Consider the following 22,022-nt stretch of genomic DNA (forward strand, 5'->3'; position numbering starts at 1 on the left):
TTCATACTAGGTAAGACAGGAGCGCGTGGGCAAGAGGTGGGAGCCTCGCTTTCCTTGGTATGTCTGTCCCCTTGAGCCATGGCAGGATCAGATCCTTTGGTTTGTGGCTTCACGTTGCGTGAATATAAGGTACTGAAGCAATCTTGGTTCGGTTTTGAGTGCTGTCCCAGCTCAGTGCGTGTTTCCTAGCTGGGAAAAGCTCAATGCCCTTGTGCAGCCGAGGTGCCGGCTGCACGTGCCTCGGCTCTGATAGTTTGAATGAAGCAGCCTGTTCAGACAAAGGAAATTTCACTGTGGAAATCAGCAAAGGAGTAACAACAGGAACCTGTTAGCACAGACGCGTCACTCCAGCCGCAGCTGTCTCAGAGCTGGGTGGAGGTGAAGTGTTGCGCAGACTCAGGAAATGTGTTTTTCGTTGCTACATTTCCTTCCAAAACTCACCTCTCTGAAGAGCTGGGTTTAACTTGGTCATTCTGATCTCACCACAGCCATGCTGGAGGGGAGGAGGCTGGTTTTCCTCTGCAGCAGTTTAACCCACGACATACAGTCACATCCTCATAAAATGAAACAACTGCTCCACCTACTACTGTTTTTTCAAAAAAGAGTGAATAAAACACAAAGTAGAAGAACTTGAGGGCAAAGATCCGTGAGCACAGCTCAGGCTTCAAACGGATCAAAATGCCGTGCTTTTTCCTTCTGCAGGCCTTTTTCCAATAAAACAGAGAAACAACCCCAAATTTATTCCTATTTCCTGATCAGTTCCAAAAATTTCCTGTGTCACTCTTTGAGACAAGAGCTCTTTGGGCTGCCAGCCCCTGTGCCGTGCTTGTGCTTGGCTCGCTCGAGCTGAGCGGGATCGGGCTGACCTGCTTGTGCACTGGGCACCTTCAAAGCAAACCCTGGTGCCGAGGAATCGGTAATTGCCATTTTTGCTCTGAGTCTGAATGGAATCAACACCCTCGTGTGGGAAGTGACAGCGGTCCATTCAGAAGAAATAAATAACTGAATTTCCAGCCACTTTGTGCCACCAAAGTTCCTGGGATCTCTTTCTGAGACTCACAGGATTAGCCTCAGCCCAAGGGTAACTTGCACGTTGGATGACGGTACTCTCTCAGTGCAAAACCTGAAGTTTCCGTTGCGGTGCTGTATTCGCCTCAGCTTCCCGTTTCCCACTCGCAGAGACGAGGCCGCGTGGTGTTAAGCGGCTCAGCATCGTCCCCTGTGGGCGGGTGTGCTTCTCGGGGGGGAGAGGCACTTCACAGGCTCTGTGCAGGAAAGGAAGATGCTGTAAACGATAAACACGAGATATTATCACGCCATTTCAGACTCACAGGTGCTACAGCTGCTGCTGGGCTGCTGGTTTCCAAGACATTCCGAGTAGGTTAGCAGAGGAACTACCGACGTTTTGGGTTGGATCATGTGCATAAACCTTTTGGGTGCCGCTGCCGGTGAACCCTGCCTGGCCTCCCAGACGTCTCCCCGGCCTCTGCGAGGAGCAAGGGCTGCAGAAGGAGACGGGGGTTGCCCACGGGGGCAGGGAGGGGGCTCACCCTCCTGAAGCACGGGGGGTGCCCCCTCATCGACACTGTCGGTCCTGATGTTTTAAGGGCGGTCATGGGCTTTTTGAGATCCCAGAAGGTCTCTGTGGTGGGACATGCGCCCTTCACGTCACCCTCAGCTGGGGCACCCGCTGCGCTGGCCGGCAATGGCGGCCCAGTGTCCCTTGGTCCTGGCTTTGAGAGCCCTCATGGGGCTGTGTGTCCCCTGGGGGCCTTTCTCTTCACGGGGTGCCAGCTCCCCTCCTGTCCCTTGCCCCAGCCCCTTCACAGGAGGGCCTGGCCTGGGCACCATGCTGGTGCACAGGCTGCCATGCCCCTGTGGGCCTCTGCCCCAGGGGAGTGGTGTTCTGTGTGGGGTATGGGCAGAGAGGGAGCTGTGGGACCGCCTCTCGTTTGGAGGAGCGCATTAAGCGTTATGGCTGGGCGTTGCTTTAGTATCATTATAATTGCCACTGTTATTGTTATACTGCTTATCGCAGGACGAGGGCGTTTTGTCCTTTCGCGGGCTCCGTACGGCGCGCCCTCGCGCCGGCGTGAACCGCCCTTTCCCGTCCCGACACCGCCTTCCATGGGGAGGCGGGCTGTCGGCCGCCATCTTGGAAGCGGGCAAGCGGCGTGGTCTTCCCTGGCGGGGTGGGGTGGTGTTTCCCGGGAGGTGGAGGGGGAGAGGTGGGGATGGAGGAAGGGACGAGTCTCCGCGAACGGTGAAAGGCAGCGCTGAAGCCGTGGCGGTGGGGAAGGGGGCAAAGACGGAGGCAGTGCCCGGAGGCAAGATGTCGCCCGCAGCCTCAGCCGGAGGGGTGGAGCGCTACGGCGGCGCAGCGGGGTCAGTGCGGTTGGCGGGAGCGGGAAGCGCTTAGACCGCGCTTGGCGCTGAGGAGCCGTTGGGAGACCCGCGCGCCGGGACGCCGACCACCGCCATGCACGTCGTCAAGCGGGGTGAGGGAGGGCCCGCCGCCGCGGGGGGCACCGGCCGGGCCCGGGGGCTTCCCTCGGCACCGGGGGAGGGGATGGGGTCCCCCTCTCCTCTGCGGGGGGTCCCCTCTCATGGCACCGAGCGCGGGGGGATGGAGTCGCTCCCTCTGCTTTGGGGGGGGTCCCTCTCATGGCACCTGGTGTGAGAGGATGGGACCCCCTCTGCTTTGGGGGGTCCCTCTCATGGCACCTGGTGTGAGAGGACGGGACCCCCTCTGCTTTGGGAGGTCCCTCTCATGGCACCTGGTGTGAGAGGATGGGACCCCCTCTGCTTTGGGGGGTCCCTCTCATGGCACCTGGTGTGAGAGGACGGGACCCCCTCTGCTTTGGGGTGTCCCTTTCATGGCACCTAAAGTGAGCAGATGGGGACCCCCACGTTCTAGTTTGGGGGGGTCCCTCATGGCACTGAGTATGGAAGGATGAGATCCCCTCTGCTTTGGGGGCAGCTTGCATGGCACCGACTGAGAGGGGATAGCACCCTGTCTGCATTGGGGGGGACCCTGGAGTGAGGGAGCTCCCCCCATGGCATCAAGAGTGAGAGATGAGAGCCCTCCGTTTGCTTTGGGAGAACCCCCCCTGCCCCCCTCCATGGCAGTGAGCTTTGGGCTTGGTCCCCACACCTTTGATGAAGGGAGAATGCTCGGGCAGAGGAGTGATCCCCAGCCTTTGGGGAGTGGGGGGGGCTGGGGTGGCTCTCAGCTGGGTTCCCCATCTCTGCAGCGGCGGTCCTGAGAATTGAGTTTATGCAAAGTTTTAGGTGTAGTGGGGTGGGAATTTCTTGGCCCTGTAGCAGGTACTCGTGCCCGTCTTGAAGGGGTCTGAGCTCCCTGTTTTTATTCGCTATACTGAGACCTGCGCCTCTGAGTGAGGGTCCCATGTATAGTAGATCATCTGCAGCGAGAACGTGCCAGGGTGGAGGGATAGCCTCTCTTCTCCTTGGGCCTGAACAGAGAACCTGAACAGGTTCTCCTTGGTGATTCCCACCCCAGTTTCCCCCAAAAGAGGGCTGGCTCCTTGTGTGAGGTGCTGGGTAGGAGGATACTGTGCTTAACTGGTTCTTTATTGTAACGGGAGCTGTGGTGACAGTAACCTCTTCTCCAACAGATGGACGCCAAGAGCGTGTCATGTTTGACAAGATCACGTCACGCATCCAGAAGCTCTGCTATGGGCTCAACGCTGACTTTGTCGATCCCGTGAGTCCATTCTTTCTCCTGCTGTCCTGTTCTCTGCCCCTTGCGGTGATCCCTGCTAAAAGCCAGCAGTGGTGAGCAGGTGTTACCCAGGTATTCTCCTTGGCAAAAGCCAAGCATGGCGGTCTGTGCAGGAACTCTTGGCAAATGCATTCATAATGTGTTTCTTCTCATTGTCTGTGTTCTGAGGTTTTTTTGCTTCACAGATACAGAGCCTGAGACACTGGTGGGGGAAAAAATCAGTTTACCTATCGTAAATTGCTTTTTCTCAAACATTGTTGAAGCAATCGAGCTTCTTGTGCTTGAAAAAGAGTTGTTTGTTGCTCCAGTTCATATATTTTGCTTTTGGTAGATTGCTTTCAATTTCAATCTGCAAAGTTTGAGCGATACTATATGGAAAGTAGCTCTTGATCCTCTCTTAATAAAACAAGGTGCCCTTTCTGCCTGACAGAACTCTCCTGTCAGATCCCTACTTTGTTTTTTCAAGCTGTGTAGTATTTTGAGTGCATGTCGATCCCACTCATGTAAGCTTCACCTTCCAAAGCCTGTGCAGAGGGTGACTCCCTCGGGGATCCATTGATCTCTGTGAGATTTTTATGCAGATGTGCAGACCAGTCTGTTCATTTGGAGTTGCCAGCTTAGGCTCTTCCCATCTCCAAGATCTAATGATCTGTTTTCATGTCTTAAGTTGCATCTGTAAAATATTTGACATTCATTCTGTACCAAAAGGTAGTGCTCTTCAGCCATAGATAGCAGAAGGAGGAGCATTAGTGACTCGGTTACTGAAGCACAAAGTACACTGACTGATCTCAATGACATAGGGAGTTGATGACGAGGACAGAAGCAAGATTCCTAGTCCTCCTGACTCTTAATACCCCTGTCTTAATAATGAAGCTAATCTTATATGAAGCACTGCGTTCTTGTTTATTCTTCAGTAGTGTGTGCATCTCTCTTCCTGGAATTGAGTTTCTCCTTTTGGACTTGGATCTTCTTGTGCTACATGCTTTACAAGCCAGTACTAAAAATCCCTAACCTAATGTGCTTACTTTCAGAGAGTAATTTGAAAATTACACATCTGGGTTTTGTAAGGCTGTTGGCACTTCAAATGTATTTGGCAGTTACCACGTTAGATCAGACCTCCCTTCTCCAGTGTAGAATGTGCTCTTTCTTGTAGTGGTCGGTGCTAAATGCTTGAGAGAAAAGCAGAAAATACTTTAGAGATGGTAGATGCAAAAGTCTTCCCACGAAAGGTCCCAGCTGGCAGATGAAGATTAGGTTAAGCCATGAAGCAAAAGCCATGTATCCCTTCCAGGGTTGGGGTTTATTTTCTCTTGTCATGAAATTATTTTAAGTGTAGCACTTCCATGTCTCATCAGGCATTTATAAAGTCAAGCTTCATTTGGAGTTTCAAAACTTCCAAGTAAGTACTGGTTTAATCTGACTTTTCTCCCTGCGAACTTTGCTGCTACTCTGTTCTAGCCTTTAGGAAAGCGCCTGCAGAGAAAAAATTGTTAATGATTCTGGATTGACGGTTTCTGCTTTCTTCACTCTTTCCTTGCTCTCCCTTCTGCCCCAGTATTACTTTAAAATTTTAGGAGTCAGTACTTCACCAAGAGGGTTTGGTATTTTAATGTGCTTTTCCATTCAAACAGAGCGAACAGTACTGCTTATAGTGAAGTGTATCTTACATCTTAAATGGTTGAAACATCAGGATTTTTTTTTCCCCAACAACAGGTAGCTAACCTCCAGAATTTTCCTTTTCCAGGCCCAGATCACCATGAAGGTGATTCAGGGGCTGTACAGTGGCGTCACGACAGTGGAACTGGATACGCTGGCTGCTGAAACGGCGGCAACCCTGACCACCAAACACCCTGACTACGCTATCCTGGCAGCAAGGATTGCAGTGTCCAATTTGCACAAAGAAACTAAGAAAGTATTCAGTGGTAAGTCTCTTCGGGGGCACTTGGGTAGCAATTAGTCAGAAAGGGAGTAGGAGTTTTAGAGGATATAAATATGGAAATCTCTTTCTTAAGCAGAAGTTACTAAGTACCCAGGCTAACTAAAAATGCCATGGAGATGAAAAACATGAGTTTTAGGCATGTCACAAGGAAAATGAAATTGCCTGTTTTGTGAAAAGTATCTGTATAAATAGATTGATGAAGAATGTAACTGATTGAAATTATGTTGCACCCACTTTCTTTCCCATTCATTATGTTATAAATTCTATAAAAAAACATTGTAAGAGAAGTGCATTCTTAAGGTTAACGGATTAGTAACAGTACTGAGCAGGTAGAAGAAGAGTGTTATGTTGTTAGAGCTGGAGGGGGTTACTTTAGAGGATGGGTAGTCCTGCCTGTTAAATCCTTGAAAATGAATGACAGAAGATGCATATATAGGTCTGCAGATGTCCTTCTTTTTAAATACCTTTCTGTTGTAGATGTGATGGATGATCTCTACAACTACATAAACCCTCACAATGGGAAGCACTCACCAATGATCTCCAAAGAAACCCTAGACATAGTTTTGGCCAACAAAGATGTACGTAACTTTTTTTTTTTTTTCACTTCTAAGTTTTAAAAATTCAGTGAACTAGTTCAGATAATTTATTTTTCTTATTTTTAAGCAAGCCATGTTTGTTTTAGGACAAAAAGCCAATGCAGAAACCAGTGCAGGTGATAACTGCTCTGTTCTGGAGGGTTTAAAAGAGAGGATGTAGGAATTTCCTTCATGTAAGGATGTTTCTGTAGTAGAATCTATTTTCTTGGATGTCCTCGTTAGTCATGATCAGCACAACTAATTAATTTGAGAAAAAATACCTTTTGATGTAGCAATCTGTTTTGTGTGCACAGAAGGGAGAGAAGATGAGGTTTGGTTTCTGATTTCAAGTTGTTCCAGGTCTGCGTTCTTACGGGGAAGTCACATTTGTATTTTGATTCTATCTTGCGTTTCTTAGTTTCTAGGTAGACTTCAGTAAAATGTAGCCAACAATTGTCCATTGTACTTGGAAAAAAAAGTTAAAACTGTGCATTTGTTGTTTCAAGCTAAGTGCTCTTCCCTACTTTATTCCTCTGATCTGATATCTGTTTCACGAGACCTTTGAGGCCAGAAATGCCAAACAATGATAGCATTGTTATACCTTAATGTGAGGCACGAAAAAGGTGATTGTAAATGTAAATTTTTGTCTGTATTGTTTCCTCTCAGCGCCTGAATTCTGCCATTATCTATGACAGAGACTTCTCCTACAACTATTTTGGGTTTAAGGTAAAAAGCACATTACTCGTGATAATGAAGACTGCTGTTTTGATACTGTTCTGGAGCCGAGTCTTTTGGGAAGGATGGGAATACTTGGAGAATCATCTAGATTTGGGCAAGGAGGGCACGGGAGTAGGTGGGACGTTAGTGGGTTTGTAAAAAACAAGGAGTACCTGCACAAAGCAGTTGCCTAACTGGATGAATCATGTACTTTCTTCTTGGCTTCCTTGTGTACCCTTGGCTGCTATAATATTTTAACTGTTGGGCTCTAACTGTTTTGCAGCAGATAGCACTGCACGTTGTTGAAAGCTTCCCAGCTCGTGCCATTCCTCAAGGAAATAATCTGATTCTTAATAAACCAAAAAAGGGATTTTTGGTTTTCCCCGTTGTTTTGTGTAACAGTTGTTCTCTGAGTGTCATCCCACACATTTGTTGTCTTCCATGCTGCTGGAACATCTCCCCCACAACCAGTCCAGTCTCCTGTGCCCCCACCATCTGCTCCTCCTGCTCCCCTCCTAACACGCTGTTCTTTGCTGAATTGTTTTAGGGCACGACGCAGTGGGCGCTCCGGGGGGTTAGCTGGAGAGCATTTGGCTTTTCCGTAGCACTGGGTACTTCAGATAGTTCTTGTGAATGTCTGTAAGAACTGGGCGTCTTTCCCTACAGTTTCCATCAACACACCTGATGTGGTGCCTCCTGGTTTGGGGGAAGTAGTTTGCAATGAGGAGACAACTAGAGTGTGTGAAGAGCAGAGCAGCTGCGGAAACAGCATAGGCAAGGATGGAAAGAGGGGACCCCCAAGGGGGGTGCGTGTTTCTATAGGTATAGAGATACGCAATTCCTGACACCCCCTCCTGTAATTACTGCTGTAATCCATTAGGCACAAGCTTAAAAGGCATCTGCTCTAGTTGTAGGCTCACCATATTTGTCACTTTGTGTGTTCAACACCCAGCACTGCAGGTTGTGATACAGGTTGTCTGGAAAGCATCATCGTAGTATAACTAACAATACTTTAAGGAGGGACGGGGTTGTGGAGAACAAGCACTCCCTTGTCTTCTAGCCTTAATTCACTGTGGGCTGAAAGGTCGTGTTGAACCTTGCGGCTGCATGCTCCACCACCACTCTGTAATCCAAAGCATAGAGTCCTCAGGGCTGGATTCTTACAGGACTTCTGGGTTTTTTTAGTCATTACTTACCTAATGTCCTATGCTATTTACGAGAGGAGGAGTGGAGTGCAGGGTTGGGGCTTCTGTTGAAGCCTGGAATAAGGAGCATGAAGATGCTTGAGTTTGGAGTTAATAGGATTATTTTTTTTAAACTGAAATCTGCATGTCTACTAAAATGCTTTCTCTCTTTTTAAAGACCCTAGAACGCTCCTACTTGCTGAAAATCAACTCAAAAGGTAAGAATTGTCTGTATCAGCTTAACGTATTATTTAAAAATCAAGACAAAGGCTCAGAGCAGGGGTTGAGGAGGCAAGTAGGCTACCTCATAGCTTTCCATAAAGCATTCCAGTGAAAGCGTTGAGCACTGGCTTAAGAAAATAGCAACACGTTTGTAGTAAGTGTTCTCTGGGCATGTGCAAATTCTTTTCGTAGGCTAAGAATCTAGCATCTATGGTGGCAGTGGTATGCTGGCATGAAAAACAGTTGGTCATTAAAGAGCAGCACTGTGGCAAATTTACTTGGGTGTTCCAAATACTGGCAGCGTGACCTGGACAATTATGCTTTACCTGTCTGTTTTAAGGACCTTAGTGCTTTGAAAGCTGCACGTTACCTAGGATTTAGAAGATGAAGTAGTTCCTGTCCAGTTGATAACTTGTTCCGTAATGCTAAGCACTTTTCAATAAATTTAAGTTGAGAGGGCTGCTGTGCTATCAATGCCAGTTATTGCAGGCCCTTAGCATGAAAATCCTAGGACACCAGAAGGGTGAGAGGTTAGTTGTAATGTAGTAAACCTAGAGAGCAACTGGATGCTGGATTGGATATTTGATTGGATTTTAACTGTTAGTACAGGTGGGGTTTTTTTCCCTCATGAGAGCAGTCGAGCATTGGAGCACATTGTTGAGAGGGGTTATGCAGTCCCCGTCCTTGAGTTTTTCAAAGCCTGACTGGCTGAAGTCCTGAGCAAACTGGTCTGATTCTCTCAGCTGACTCTTTTTTGAGCAGGAGATTGGACTAGAGACCTCCTGAGGTTCCTTCCAACTTGAATTATTCTGTGATTCTATGAAAACTATGGCTCTCAAGTGGCCTGTTGCTTGTTGTTTGCGGCTTATTGTTATGACCTCTACATCTGTCTGTACTAATCGTAAAGGTCATACTGACATTCTTGTTTCCCCCTTTGCTTTTTGTGTTTAGTTGCTGAGCGTCCTCAACATATGTTGATGAGGGTATCAGTGGGGATCCACAAAAATGACATCGATGCTGCAATTGAAACTTACAATCTCCTGTCTGAAAGGTGGTTTACCCATGCCTCCCCCACGTTATTCAACGCAGGCACCAACCGGCCTCAGCTTTCCAGGTACCTTTGGCTTTCAAGTTTGCTTAATGCATAATTGGACGAAGATAAAGTTTTGGAGATTGGGTCTGTTCAAACGAAATGCTTTCACAACTTCTAAAAATAGTAGCTGTGCTTCTGTGATTGTTTTAGGAAGTTTTGAAAAGCTGCTGTCAAATTTAGTTTGATCTCTAGTGTAGTCTTTGGGGAAAAATACACAGGTGTCTATAAGCTTCTAAAGCTAATGGAAATGTGTACATGGCTATATTTTATTTAAAAGTTACTTACATGCATAGTCTTCTGTAGATGACAAAATGAGTCCTGGTAATTGTTTTCTAAAGCATGCTAAAAGTAGCAAGCATAATTGATATGATTTTAAAAATGTTTTGCTTTGCCAACATAGGTATCAATAATATAACTATTGGTCGTGATTTTTTCTAAAACCGTCCTTTATTCCACTTTGCAACCTATGGTTTTGCTTCATTTATTTGCTTTCCATAGCATGTTAAAGATTCAGCGTTTACCCTTGTTTTTGTGCAGCCCTGGTGAAATACTTCTTGACTTTTTTGTTTTAATCTTTGTACGCTAAAGCTATTTGTTTTCATTAGTTGTTTCCTGCTGTGCATGAAGGATGACAGCATTGAGGGAATCTATGACACTCTCAAGCAGTGTGCACTGATCTCGAAGTCTGCTGGTGGGATCGGCCTTGCTGTGAGCTGTATCCGAGCCACGGGCAGCTATATTGCTGGGGTGAGTGGGCAGATGGTGTTCCCAGCAGAGGTTAACCTTCTGGTTTCAGGAAATGTCTATATTTCAGTTGCCAAATTAATGCTGCTTCTGCCGAGTCAGTTTTAACACAGCAGGCAGTCTAGCTCAGTAGTCCTTCCCTTTTCAGTGTGCTCTAAGGCAAAAAGGTTGGTTTTCCTTGGTGTTTTGGCTTCCTAATGGAAGTCCTTCCAAAAAGAGGATCTTATTCCACTGTTTGATCAGACAATTCCAAGTTGTTTATGTATTAGCAACCTATGAATATGCTTAGAGACTCGTGCTTTAGCCCTTTTCCTTTTTGTATGTCTAACTGCTCAAGATCATCTGTGGATGTGTGTTTGGTTTTTTTGTCACAGTGTATGTAACCTCTGCAAGCCTTTAGCTTACATAATGGAGGAGAAAGAAGTTAGGAGGTACATTTTATTAACTCTGGGACCAGTAGCTGACATATATACATTTTTGTCTATTTAAAAAAAAGGTGGGGGGAAGGGGCTACCAAATAACTGATTGGGGTGCTCAGTTCCTAGCTTTCAGCAGTTTTTAGCTTTCAGCATTTTTCAGCAGTTTTGCAGACTGCTGAAAGACATACAGAAAATGTAGGCCCGTCCCTTCAGGCAGTTGCTTTTCAGTATTGATGGTTTTCCTGTGCCTCTGCAGACAAATGGAAATTCCAATGGGCTTGTTCCAATGCTGAGGGTCTACAACAACACTGCCCGTTATGTGGATCAAGGTGGAAACAAGGTACTGGCTTTCCATTAAATTAGGGTCAAGAAAGGAACCTCGGGTGAAAGATCGACCCAGTAACATCAGTGAGGTGATTAATTGGTCGTAGATGACACATAATGAAAACTGGGAATTTTCTCCCCTCCTTGTTGGTATTCTGGTGTTTCCCTTTCACTATGCATTTTATCATGCAGGAGTATCTTTTGCTATACATCTGCTGCATGATATGCACATGTTAGATCAGCCTCTTGCGCTGGTTATTAGTCGCTCCTTGAATGCTCTATAGTGAATTAAGGTATAAGACCGTAGAAAGCTTCTTGATCCATATCCTTTGTCTTCACATAGTCCAGAAGTCAATGGAAGCATGACACAATAAGTAAATCTAAGATTTGTCAAGCTCCTGTTTACACAGAGGAAATATATTTTTGGTACTAAATCATTTTTATTGAGAATCTGGAACTAGTAACATGGCCTAGTTCCAATAAATGAGAGCAACAGTAACGCAAAACATATTGAAATTGCCTTAATGAGACTATAAAACTAAGCCCAAGTTAGTTTAGGGTATCGTGTGCACTCAGGAGCAGTGCAGGAGATTTTATTTTCAAGGGCAATTTGTTCTGATCTCGACTATGTTTTATGTATCAGAGACCTGGGGCTTTTGCCATCTACCTGGAGCCATGGCATTTGGACATCTTTGAGTTTCTTGACTTAAAGAAGAACACTGGAAAAGAAGAGCAGCGAGCCAGAGACCTTTTCTTTGCCCTCTGGATTCCTGATCTCTTCATGAAGCGAGTTGAAACCAACCAGGTAAGAAGCTTGGTTGTTGCAGAATAGGTCTGTTAATGGAGAAACAGGTGATCAGCCCTGGGATGGAGTTTGCGAAGGGTTGCAGAGCTGTCTTCCTAGCAGCAAAGGAACTTCCCGCAAGAGCTGCTGCACCTTATTTGAGAACTAGGCTGCACAGGTAGAGAATGGAGTTGGAGAACTCCAGTGGGATACTTTGCTTCAGTGCCTGATCTTGCAGCCCATGACTTATGTACTGATCCTATTATGCTAAATTTTTACTCTGGAGTTCCCTTAAAGCATCAAAATCTTCTTAGGAAATTGATCTTCATATGAGTGCTTGTACTTGCTTGAGAACCAGTCATTTCAAGACTAAAAATGCAGTTTGGTCATAAATGTTCGTATAATTAATTTTTAAATAAATCTGACTAGTCTGATAAGCATCTTCCCCATGTCTGCTGGCAGAGTTGGCTCCTAGTTTTTCAGGATGGGAAGTGTAGTTTGCATGTTCCTGTTTACAGCAGGGTCTGCTGATGAAGTTGAATACCTTTAATTAACGGGGTACCTAAAGATTTTCTCTGAATATTTTTCCTTCTTACAGGACTGGTCCTTAATGTGTCCAAATGAGTGTCCTGGCCTAGATGAGGTGTGGGGAGAGGAATTTGAGAAACTATATGAAAGGTAAGAAAAGTGAATAGATTTTTAAGCAGCGGTCATCCATTCACAGAACTGCCCTTGTTGTGTGGTATCTGGGAGCCAAAGCACAGGTTTATGGTGTTGGCTCATAAGTGGTCGGTGAGTTCCATTATCAGGTTGACAAAAGGACAAAGATGGAGAATGTCTGCTTACTGTTTACTTCAAACTGTGACCTGCTCAAGGTAGAACTACGTATGAATGATTGTTTTAGCTTGTTAGAGGGAAATTCTGAAGTGAATCCCTGCTTAAAGCAGTCGATGGTTTTGTTTTGAACGAGTTGTATAGGATGTTGTAGTGAAGGATTTCTTTTTCCTTTAAACAAGGACAGTTCAGAGTTCACACAGTTCAGAAGTGAATGGGGTCTTGCCTGCCTGAGAACCTGATGTTGTATTAAAAATGGTTGTCTTCACTGCTATTTTTGGAGAGCCTGGAAATTATTAAGCAACATGTGCCTTGTTGCAGTTATGAGAAGCAAGGCCGTGTCCGCAGAGTGGTGAAGGCCCAGCAGCTCTGGTACGCTATCATTGAATCTCAGACAGAAACTGGCACACCGTACATGCTGTACAAGGACTCTTGCAACCGGAAGAGCAATCAGCAGAACTTGGGGACCATCAAATGCAGCAATCTGTGTACAGAAATAGTGGAGTATACCAGCAAGGATGAGGTAGGTGGAGCACAGGAACTTGAGCATTTAGGAAAGCTGAGACTGCTCCGGTTGCAGCTTTCTAGAATGTGTCTGACCATTGGTTGGGGGAGGGAACAGGTAGCTAAGAAAATTCTGGGGCTGTTTTGACTCAAGTAGTTATAGCTCTTGCACTGACTTTGTGTGTGGGTTTCCCCTCCCTTCCAGCTCCCATGGAGGATTTGGTATAAAAAGATACCCATCAAAGTGAACCTCTGAAAGCTTGAGGGAGAAGCGAGCTCTTTGGCTTGCTGGTAGCTGATGTCAGCATCTCTTCGCCTAATGATTTAGTAGAACCATACCTCTCTTACCCCAAGACTTACATTTCGGTATCAAGTCCCCCTGAGTTCCCTGTATACTACCCTAATCTTGGTGCTCTACAGATGTGCTATGTTTGGACCGCAGCATTGCTAACAAAGGTGAAGGAAGGACATAGAAATGAGTTCGTTAATACAGCATGGGGAATTTCTAGTGCAGTAAAGCTCTTGAGGCTGTTGTAACTGAAAGTATCAGTTTCTACTGCCTGAGCCGCTAGTTGTTCTTTAGCTCACGCTCTGGCATATTCATAAAATCCTGAGTAGTCTAGAAGAGATGGAGATCCATCTTGCCTGCCTGCACTGCACAAGAAATTTTAGCTTACTTGTTTCAGTTCCCCTGGGGTTGGAAATAATATTAGTGCTAAAAATTGTTCAAAAGAAATGTCCTGACACAGTCTGGATCTCATTGAGGTCAGCTGCTAGTTCTGGCAAGACAAGAAATGGCTAGGCTTAGTTTCGGGAAGGATGGCTTATAGGCAACAGGATTGACCAAGCCAAAGAACTGCATTTTTATGGTGATACTGATATATACTAAACCTTTTTGAATTGTTGTTACCCTTTTTGCAACTCATAAGATAGCAGAGAAATGAGGAGTGCATTTTTCCAGCCTTGTATGTTGCTTGGTTCTTTGTTTCCGTATCATTTGGATAGAGAGCATGCTCTGGGACTGAGATTGCGTTTTTTGCATGGGGTGTTGGCTGGCATGCCTGCTTTCACTGTGTTTTCTCCACAGGTTGCAGTTTGTAATTTGGCCTCTATAGCCCTGAACATGTACGTCACTTCAGAGCATACATACGATTTCAAGAAGCTAGCTGAAGTCACTAAAGTTATTGTCCGAAACCTGAACAAAATCATTGATATCAACTACTACCCTGTGCCAGAGGTGAGTGCTGTGCTGAGCTGGTGTGGGGCTGAAGGCATGACCGAGAGTCTGCTGACAAAGGGCCTGTTGTTTTGTAGCACTCCCAGTTCAGTCTTGCGCAGAAGGAATCGGCGAGGGGTTTTGTAAACCTGTTTTGGCTAATAGCTGGGACTTCCGTTAACTACCTGTTTGCAGATGTGGCCAGTTGCTAGTGACTTCTTAAGCTTCAACCCAGAACAGTTCCTTAGTGAAGCAGTTCTAGAAAAAGCTTCCCCTTGAGATGGTTCTGCAGTTGGAATTTTTTCATGTGTGTGGATTTCCATAAGCACAGAACAGCACTAGGAGTAGGGTGGAAAGTGGAACAGAGAGAAGGATCCTGGAAAGGTCCCAAGAAGGCGTACCTCAGTCTTGAGTTGTTGGTTTTATGCATTTTTGGGAGGGCGCATAGACAGCTTTCTGGAAGGAAAGTGGGGAGAGGGTTGGCGATTGTTGGAGAGGAATGGGAGCAGGGTTTGTTGCATTGCAAGAACATAGAAGGGCAAGCAGCGGAGCTGGGCATTGGAGGAGGCAATAAGCAAATACCCAAAGTGCGAAGCCAACCCTGATGAGGATCAGATTTTTCTAGCATGTACAATTTGAATGCATGAGTTTAAATGTTGACACGGGCCTTCCCCCCTCCCCCCCCCCCCAAAAAAGTGCTTAGTGTTCACTTCTAAATCATGGCGCTCTCTGTGTGTCAGGTTGAGCAATTAAAATTGGTGATCGCTTCTAACAAACTTAATCTGGGTCCTCAAATTCCTGCCCCACCAAACAGCAAACAGTGGGGAACTGGGCAGAATTGGAAGGTGGGTTGTTGCAGCAGAATGGATGGCCCATAAAAGTTAAGGCAATGGTGTGGATGAAAATTCCTCTCAGAGGTCTTTTCCAACCTAACTTATTCTAGGGCTCTATGTAGTTCTGCTAAAGGTGATTGTTCTCTTTGCTTGAATGCCATGCAGGCCGAACGCTCCAACAGACGCCATCGTCCCATTGGCATTGGTGTGCAGGGCCTGGCAGATGCTTTCATCTTGATGAGGTACCCCTTTGAAAGTCCCGAGGCCCAGCGCTTGAACCAGCAAATTTTTGAGACCATTTATTATGGTGCTTTGGAAGCCAGCTGTGAACTTGCCAAGGAGCAAGGACCGTATGAAACATATGAGGGTTCTCCTGTCAGCAAAGGAGTAAGTACCAGGAACTGTCCTGTGTCAGGGCCAAAGCTACGAAAAGCAGATAACGTGACTGTGCCTGGGCTTTGATGCAGAAGGAGATGTGTGACTGAAACACCTTAGGCTGATAATACTGCAACAGTAGAAATGGTGCTTGAGTTTTCCTCCATCATTTGGCTTCTCAAGTGCAGTCAGAAACGCATAAGTTAAACTGAGGTGCAGAGAGCAATGACAGAAAAGCAAGACTCAGCCTGTGCTGGCTGTCCCCTTTAGCACAACTAAAAGATGGAGTGTTTGTGAGATTATGATACAAGAGCTTTGCTGAGGCTGAATTGTAGAGAATAGTTAATAGGAATAGCAGGTCAATTTACAATGTGATTTATAAAACATGGAGAAAAGAGCTCCCTGTCTAATTTGGACTACACCTGTGTTCTTCAGATTCTTCAGTATGACATGTGGAATGTCACCCCATCTGATCTTTGGGACTGGAAGGCTTTAAAGGAGAACATTGCTAAGTGAGTAGTCGTGCGCAGTTTGTATTAGATGTAAAATACATTCGTTATGTTCTGACGGACTAGAAACAAAAGATAAGGTGCAAGGGTAAAAATGGTCCTATGTGTTTCCCCCCAGCCCCAGTAGATCTTTCTTCAAAACTGTTTTGGGGATGGTTTTCTTTCATTTTTGCTCTTACAAGCCAGAGAGAGCCCACCCTCTAGACTCTGATTTAGCTGAGCTCTTGTCATCTTGGATGCATCAGCAGAATGGTTTGTGTTCCAGTTAAACAAATGTAGTGATGTGTGAGATGGAGTCAGCTGGGCTTGGGAATTCTTTCCCCACTGACAGGGAAAAGCAGCTGAGCCTTGAACAGCCTGAAGACAGGAATTGTTAAAGCGTGAAGTGCCTGTAATGAATTTGTTTAATTTGTGTGGGTCTAATTTTTAAATTTAGTAAATCTGTCTACTGTCTCATGTATGGGGAGGTCTCAGGCTCTTCATGGGCTGCTCGTTTTGGTTTTGCCTGAGTGCTGTGGAGTTGTGGAGTGCCTGACAGATTTTTTTCTATGCATAGAAAAAAATTTCTCATAACTAAATAATTTGGGAAAGCCTCTGATTAAAGATGAAAATAGCAAAGACTTTAGTTGTGCTCCCATGTTGACCCACGTTACAAGTTCAGTGGAGCTTCCCTTTTTTTTCCAGGTAATCTGAGGGTTTGCAAGTTTCCCTGAGAAGGTGGGATTTCTGAGCATGTGAGCTGAGAGTTCCTTGTACTGGCCTCTTAGCTCTTTGCAGACCGTATATAAACTGTGCTATTCTTGGGTCTTTTCTGTCTTGTCTCACTTGGTGAAGCTTTCTGACTCTTGACTTTTGTTACTAGATACGGTGTCAGAAACAGCCTTCTCCTTTCTCCCATGCCAACTGCTTCTACTGCTCAGATCTTGGGCAATAATGAATCCATCGAGCCCTACACCAGTAACATCTACACACGCAGGGTCCTCTCAGGAGAGTTTCAGGTAAGCGAGACAGCTGTGGGAAAGAGCTTTTCTGGTTTCATCTCTTTGATGACTTTCACTGCTAAGAAAGACAAGATGGAGGCCACACACTTGGTAACTCAATTCAGTGAGATGTTTATGTCGAAGGCCAAAAGCGCCAAGGGGAACATCTAGCCTGTGCTGTGTGCTGGAGTAGTACAGTTTTGCATATTCCACAACAGTCATTGTGGAATATGCAAAATTGTAAGGAAGTGCTGCTTTTGTCTGGAAAACACCTTTATGAGGCCTCAGGATGACCTGCAGGAATACTTGCTAAATGAGTGATGATTAGTGAGATTATTGAAGGGACATGCATGCTATGGGAAGAGTAACCGAGACCACAGTGCTGCTTTGCACAGTCCTGAGGGAAGAGCTGTGTGTAAAGCACCAAACAAAACTGAAGAGGTTGCGTAAAAGCTTTACAGGTTCAGAGGGCCCCGTCATTTAGGAAAGAGTATGAAGCAGTTTGAGTTCTGGAGGCTGGAGTTAGCAAAGAGCTCTGTGTGAGACAAGGGGGATATCTAACTCTTAGGGAGGTCTGCTCTGTCCTACATCCCCTCTGGGGCGTCCCCTCGTTGATGTTAGGGAAAGCACTCCATTTCCTCCTGCCTGCAGGATCAAATCAGACACGTGCTGAGGTCAGAACAACAGGTTTATTAACCTGCTCCACTACGCAGGTCAGGTGCAGGGCTGCTGGACAGGTATCCCCAAACAGTTCCTGCAAGCAAATGTTCGCTGTTTTTTCCTCCCAAATAAACAGCCTGCACCTATTTTGTTCTTTCCCCTTCTGACCCCAGTCTTGATGATTGTTTACACCCTTATTTAGTAATTCAGGTTGTGGTCAGCAGCCCTGGTAAGTCAGATCTCTCCCTCTTGCACCTTTTGGCATTCCTCACGCAGGGGAGTTCCATACGTGCTCCTTTCACATTTGTAATGTCCAGTAACTTCTCCCATTACTGTCCTACGAGTTTAGCCCTAGGCTGGTGTCAGCCAGGCGTTGCAGACAGCCTTCTGTGTTCTGCAGTGGCCAGCAGCATCTGACATTCGTTACCCTGTTGTTTTAACCTTGGGCCTTGTCTGGCCATCTGCATACATACGTCAATGCTGACTGAAGAGCGACAGTTTGTCAGTACTGTACAAGGTCTCGTTTAACCATTTAAAACCCTGTGCACATTGGGGCGGATTTGCCTCCTCTAGGAAGGTGTATCTGTGCCATAAGGCAGGGTGTATAGCTTAGCAGAATATACAGTGCTTTCATTCTTTAGCCTTTGCCCCTTACAGGTTGTGAATCCGCACTTGTTGAAAGATCTCACAGAGAGAGGCCTGTGGAATGAGGAGATGAAAAACCAAATCATTGCCCACAACGGCTCTATCCAGGTATGTGTGAGAAGCCAGGGAGAATGGCGCAGGGATTCCTACCAGTCTGGGAAGTGCTGGCTGGATGATTTGCCACACAGTGCTTTTGGGGTCTGCTGGATATGAGTGACTCAGCTAGCCTGGGGAGGAAAAGCTGTAATGTGTTAGAAATACGAGGGGATGTGTCTGATCTCCGTGGTAATTTGTTCCTGCTGGAGCCTGCCCGTGTTGTAGAGAAGCCCAATGGAAATGTACTACTCATTGCTAGAACAAATACTGAGTCAGGCTGCGCTACTTTATGCAGATTCTGCAAATGTTTGGATTCCCATTATCATAAAGATTATAAAGGGGTAATTTCATAGGAGGGAGTAGGCTTGAGACAGGAGCTAAGTATATGGCATCCCGTTCCAGAAGTTACATGTAGAAGAGTCTGTGTGGGATGGATCATTTATGCTGTGGTGTTTGAAATGCTGCTGTGACTGCTGTGCTTGGAGTCATGCATGCTAACGAAGTGCATCCCACTTGTCATGAATTTTGGGGTGGGTACTAGCTGCTGGATTGCTTTTTGTAAGACCTCCCAACTATTTAGGACAAAACAGTAATGGTCTGTTTGCAAACAGCTTTTTCTCTCAAATTCCCCAGAATAAGCTGTCCTGTTTCAGCAAGTAAGGCTTCTTTATGCTTGGGTGCTTTCAGATGCAGAATGCTTGGATTCGGTGATAGAGTTCAGCTGCAAAAAGCCTTAGTTCTAGTCAGGACTGCTGAAGTCTCAGCAGTTGGTGAAGAATTTGATTTTACAGATACGAGCATTTGGGCAGTCACTGCTTGCACTGCATTGGAGAACTCTTCCTGTTTGTTTTAGAATATACCCGAGATTCCTGATGACTTGAAGCAACTCTATAAGACAGTGTGGGAGATCTCCCAGAAAACTATCCTCAAGATGGCCGCAGACAGAGGAGCTTTCATTGATCAGAGCCAGTCTCTCAACATCCACATTGCAGAACCCAACTACGGCAAACTCACCAGCATGCACTTCTATGGGTGGAAGCAGGTATCTGGGAGGGGCGGGGTGGGAGGCTTGTTCAGAACAGATAGCAAATGGGGGCTGATAAGTTCTTTCAAGAAAAGTTGGTCTCAGTGATTCGTAGAAGGGTAAACAGTCGTTTCCTTCCAAGAATCCAGTCTTACTAGTGGAAGCTCTCTCTTGAGCAGTGAAGCTCCGGATGCTTGTAGCGTTGCTCCTGTTAATCCTGACTACTAGACATCGCTGTGAGGCCGGTGCAGTGGTGTGGGCTAAGGGAGGTCGGCCTCAGCAGTGCAGAGTTTGGCTGTATTGCTTGCCTGACCTCCAGCTGATCCCAGCTCTTGCTCTGCAGGGTCTGAAGACTGGCATGTACTATCTACGGACAAAACCAGCTGCTAACCCCATCCAGTTCACCCTGAACAAGGAGAAACTCAGGGAGCGGGAGAAGGCCTCCAAGGAAGAGGAGGAGAAGGAGAGGAACAAAGCAGCCATGGTGTGCTCCCTGGAGAACCGGGATGAGTGTATGATGTGTGGCTCCTAGTGGATCTGCCCTGCAGTGCCAGCAAAGCCATTCCACCTTGCTGGAGTCCTTCTAAGATAGAAGCATCTAGTATAACTTCCGGATGTAGAGGCTTGCTGGAACTGTGGCAGGAGCGTATCACAGTAGTGTATTGTAGCTTCCCCATCCAGTTGGGGGTTGGTGCACAGGTATGGATAGGGTGCATAAGAAGTTTGTATATCGCTTTAGTAGCTGGGCTTCCTGAAAACTTAAGTGCTCTTGCATGGTCTTATATTGAACCCTATAGGCAGGACTTTTCCGGAACAGACAGGGGAAGTGCTAATGCCACTTACCTTAAAGATCTGTCCTGGGGACTTCAGACAATTCTTTTCATCTACTAAAGACTGTTACTTCAGAGGAGGAAGTAGCGGAGGAAGTCTTCAGAGGAAGAAGCAGACCTGACTGATATCTTTTTTGCTGTGATAAGACAGCAGGAAAACATCCCTAGGCTAGGTGTGTTGTACGCCTGCTATGCTGTCTGGCACGGCAAAGGAGCAATTTGTTAAGCTGAGAAAGCTGGAGTGTGTGCACGTCTGCCAGTGAGGGCCTTCTCCCATCATTTCTTACTCGCCTTGTCCCCTCCTCTTCCCTTTCCAGACAGCTTTTTAAAGGTGCAGACTGGTGGTAGGTGCGTTGCTGGAGAGTTCATCTTCTCCATCCAGCTTGACAGGGCAGAGCGTTGCTCTTGGTAAATGTTCCTTTTCAGTTCTGACCAGGAAATGGCAGAACTGCTGCAGTGCATTTTATTCTGTATTAAAAAGCCACTGTAATTTATCAGTCAGTTTGCTGTTAATGGGCTTCCATGCTGTCCTTGGCCAGAAAGCCTTCTGAAGTGCACACACCATCTTTTTTTTGAGAGTTGCATTTATCCACCCCAGCTAGTTACCTGATATTTTGAAAATAATACATTTTTACTTATCCGTGTACTTAACTCCCTGCTCTAATGCGATGGGGCTTCATCATTCAGTTCTTAAATATTTATTGAATTCATGTACCATACAACTAACCCTTTAATCCAGCCAAACTCAATAAAATGTGGAATGTCAAAGGAATGAGCAGTGGTATCTTGGGAATACTTTTTTTGATTAAAAGTGAATTGTAGCAGCTGGAGGCTGGGGCCTTGTTTGTGAGCCCTGCACCTCCTGCACACCGTTCCTTCCAGAGAACTGTCTGAAGGCTCTCGTTGTGTAAAATGAGGCATGAACCCTGTATTTGCTGGGCATCCGTGCTTAACTCAGTAGGGTGTCTGCTGCTTTGTGTCGTTTTGAAGATTTGGGCTTACGGTAAACACAAGGAAGGGGCTGAGGTAATGCCGAGTCCATGTTTCAGTAACGTGCAAAGGAGGTTTGCTGAGTTCACAGGGCAAGCCTGGGACTATGCTAGCGGTAAGGCTTGAACTCTTGTGTCTTGTTTTTTAGTCCAGCACTTGCCCTATTTCTTCTGCTTCTGGTTTCTCTTAGAAGGCACCACTGCAAATGCCTTGGGAAGTGTCTCTGCTTCCAAGGAAAGACTGCCAGCTCTAATCACCACTCCTGGCAGCTGTGCCACCCAAGAAATGTCACCAAAAAGATTCTGAGGGGACAGGGCTTTTTGACTAGGAAAATCCTCTTCTGAGCGAGTTTTGGAAAGTTCAGAAGTTGCAAGGGCTGGAGCAGGGCTGATGGGGAAGCAGAATCCCTCTTGCAGAACATGCTAACCTCCCCTGTTGATGGGCAGAGAGGGTTTAGTGAGAACTGAAAAACGATGTGTTAGGCTGTCAGCAGGTGTGTGGAAGGTATGGGCTAGAGGCAAAAGCCTGCTGAGGAGCTGCTGTGCAGGCTGTAAAGCAGGGGTTTAGTGCAGTTATGAAGATGCTTGTGCCTGTCTGTTCTCACTTGTTTGCTGGAGAACTGCAGTGGGATGGATGGGGTGCTGTCCCCTCTGCTGCTGCTCCCGCCCGAGCGGCGCTGACCCTTTGGTGCCTCGATGGTAGAGCGCAGGTAGGGCTGTCGAGACTGTGGCTGCTCTCTGGACCAGGGTGGGATCTCGTGCAGTCAAGGGCAGGGCTGCT

At 46.3% G+C, this 22,022-nt stretch overlaps 1 protein-coding gene across 1 annotated transcript; it reads left to right on the forward strand.

Annotated features, from left to right (window-relative positions):
- The first annotated feature begins 2,292 nt into the window (after positions 1–2,292).
- On the forward strand, positions 2,293–21,027 carry RRM1 (ribonucleotide reductase catalytic subunit M1). The gene is made up of 19 exons (XM_075491430.1): positions 2,293–2,498; positions 3,639–3,727; positions 5,490–5,667; positions 6,162–6,262; positions 6,926–6,985; positions 8,339–8,378; positions 9,334–9,496; positions 10,081–10,222; positions 10,895–10,978; positions 11,606–11,767; positions 12,345–12,424; positions 12,902–13,103; positions 14,172–14,321; positions 15,299–15,520; positions 15,944–16,020; positions 16,880–17,015; positions 18,315–18,410; positions 19,252–19,440; positions 19,766–21,027. Exons 1-19 carry the CDS (start codon positions 2,480–2,482, stop codon positions 19,952–19,954), a joined length of 2,379 nt encoding a protein of 792 aa, XP_075347545.1. The 5' UTR covers positions 2,293–2,479; the 3' UTR covers positions 19,955–21,027.
- Positions 21,028–22,022: the final 995 nt, after the last annotated feature.

This window comes from Mycteria americana, chromosome 1 (genome assembly GCF_035582795.1).
Source record: "Mycteria americana isolate JAX WOST 10 ecotype Jacksonville Zoo and Gardens chromosome 1, USCA_MyAme_1.0, whole genome shotgun sequence".
In the NCBI taxonomy this organism is placed as follows: domain Eukaryota; kingdom Metazoa; phylum Chordata; class Aves; order Ciconiiformes; family Ciconiidae; genus Mycteria; species Mycteria americana.

Bases quoted from the DNA above. Each gene is read 5' to 3' on its own strand.
- RRM1 (XM_075491430.1), top strand. The intron at 11,768-12,344 runs GTAAGAAGCTTG...TCCTTCTTACAG, and splicing joins AGCGAGTTGAAACCAACCAG to GACTGGTCCTTAATGTGTCC. The intron at 13,104-14,171 runs GTAGGTGGAGCA...TTTTCTCCACAG, and splicing joins AGTATACCAGCAAGGATGAG to GTTGCAGTTTGTAATTTGGC.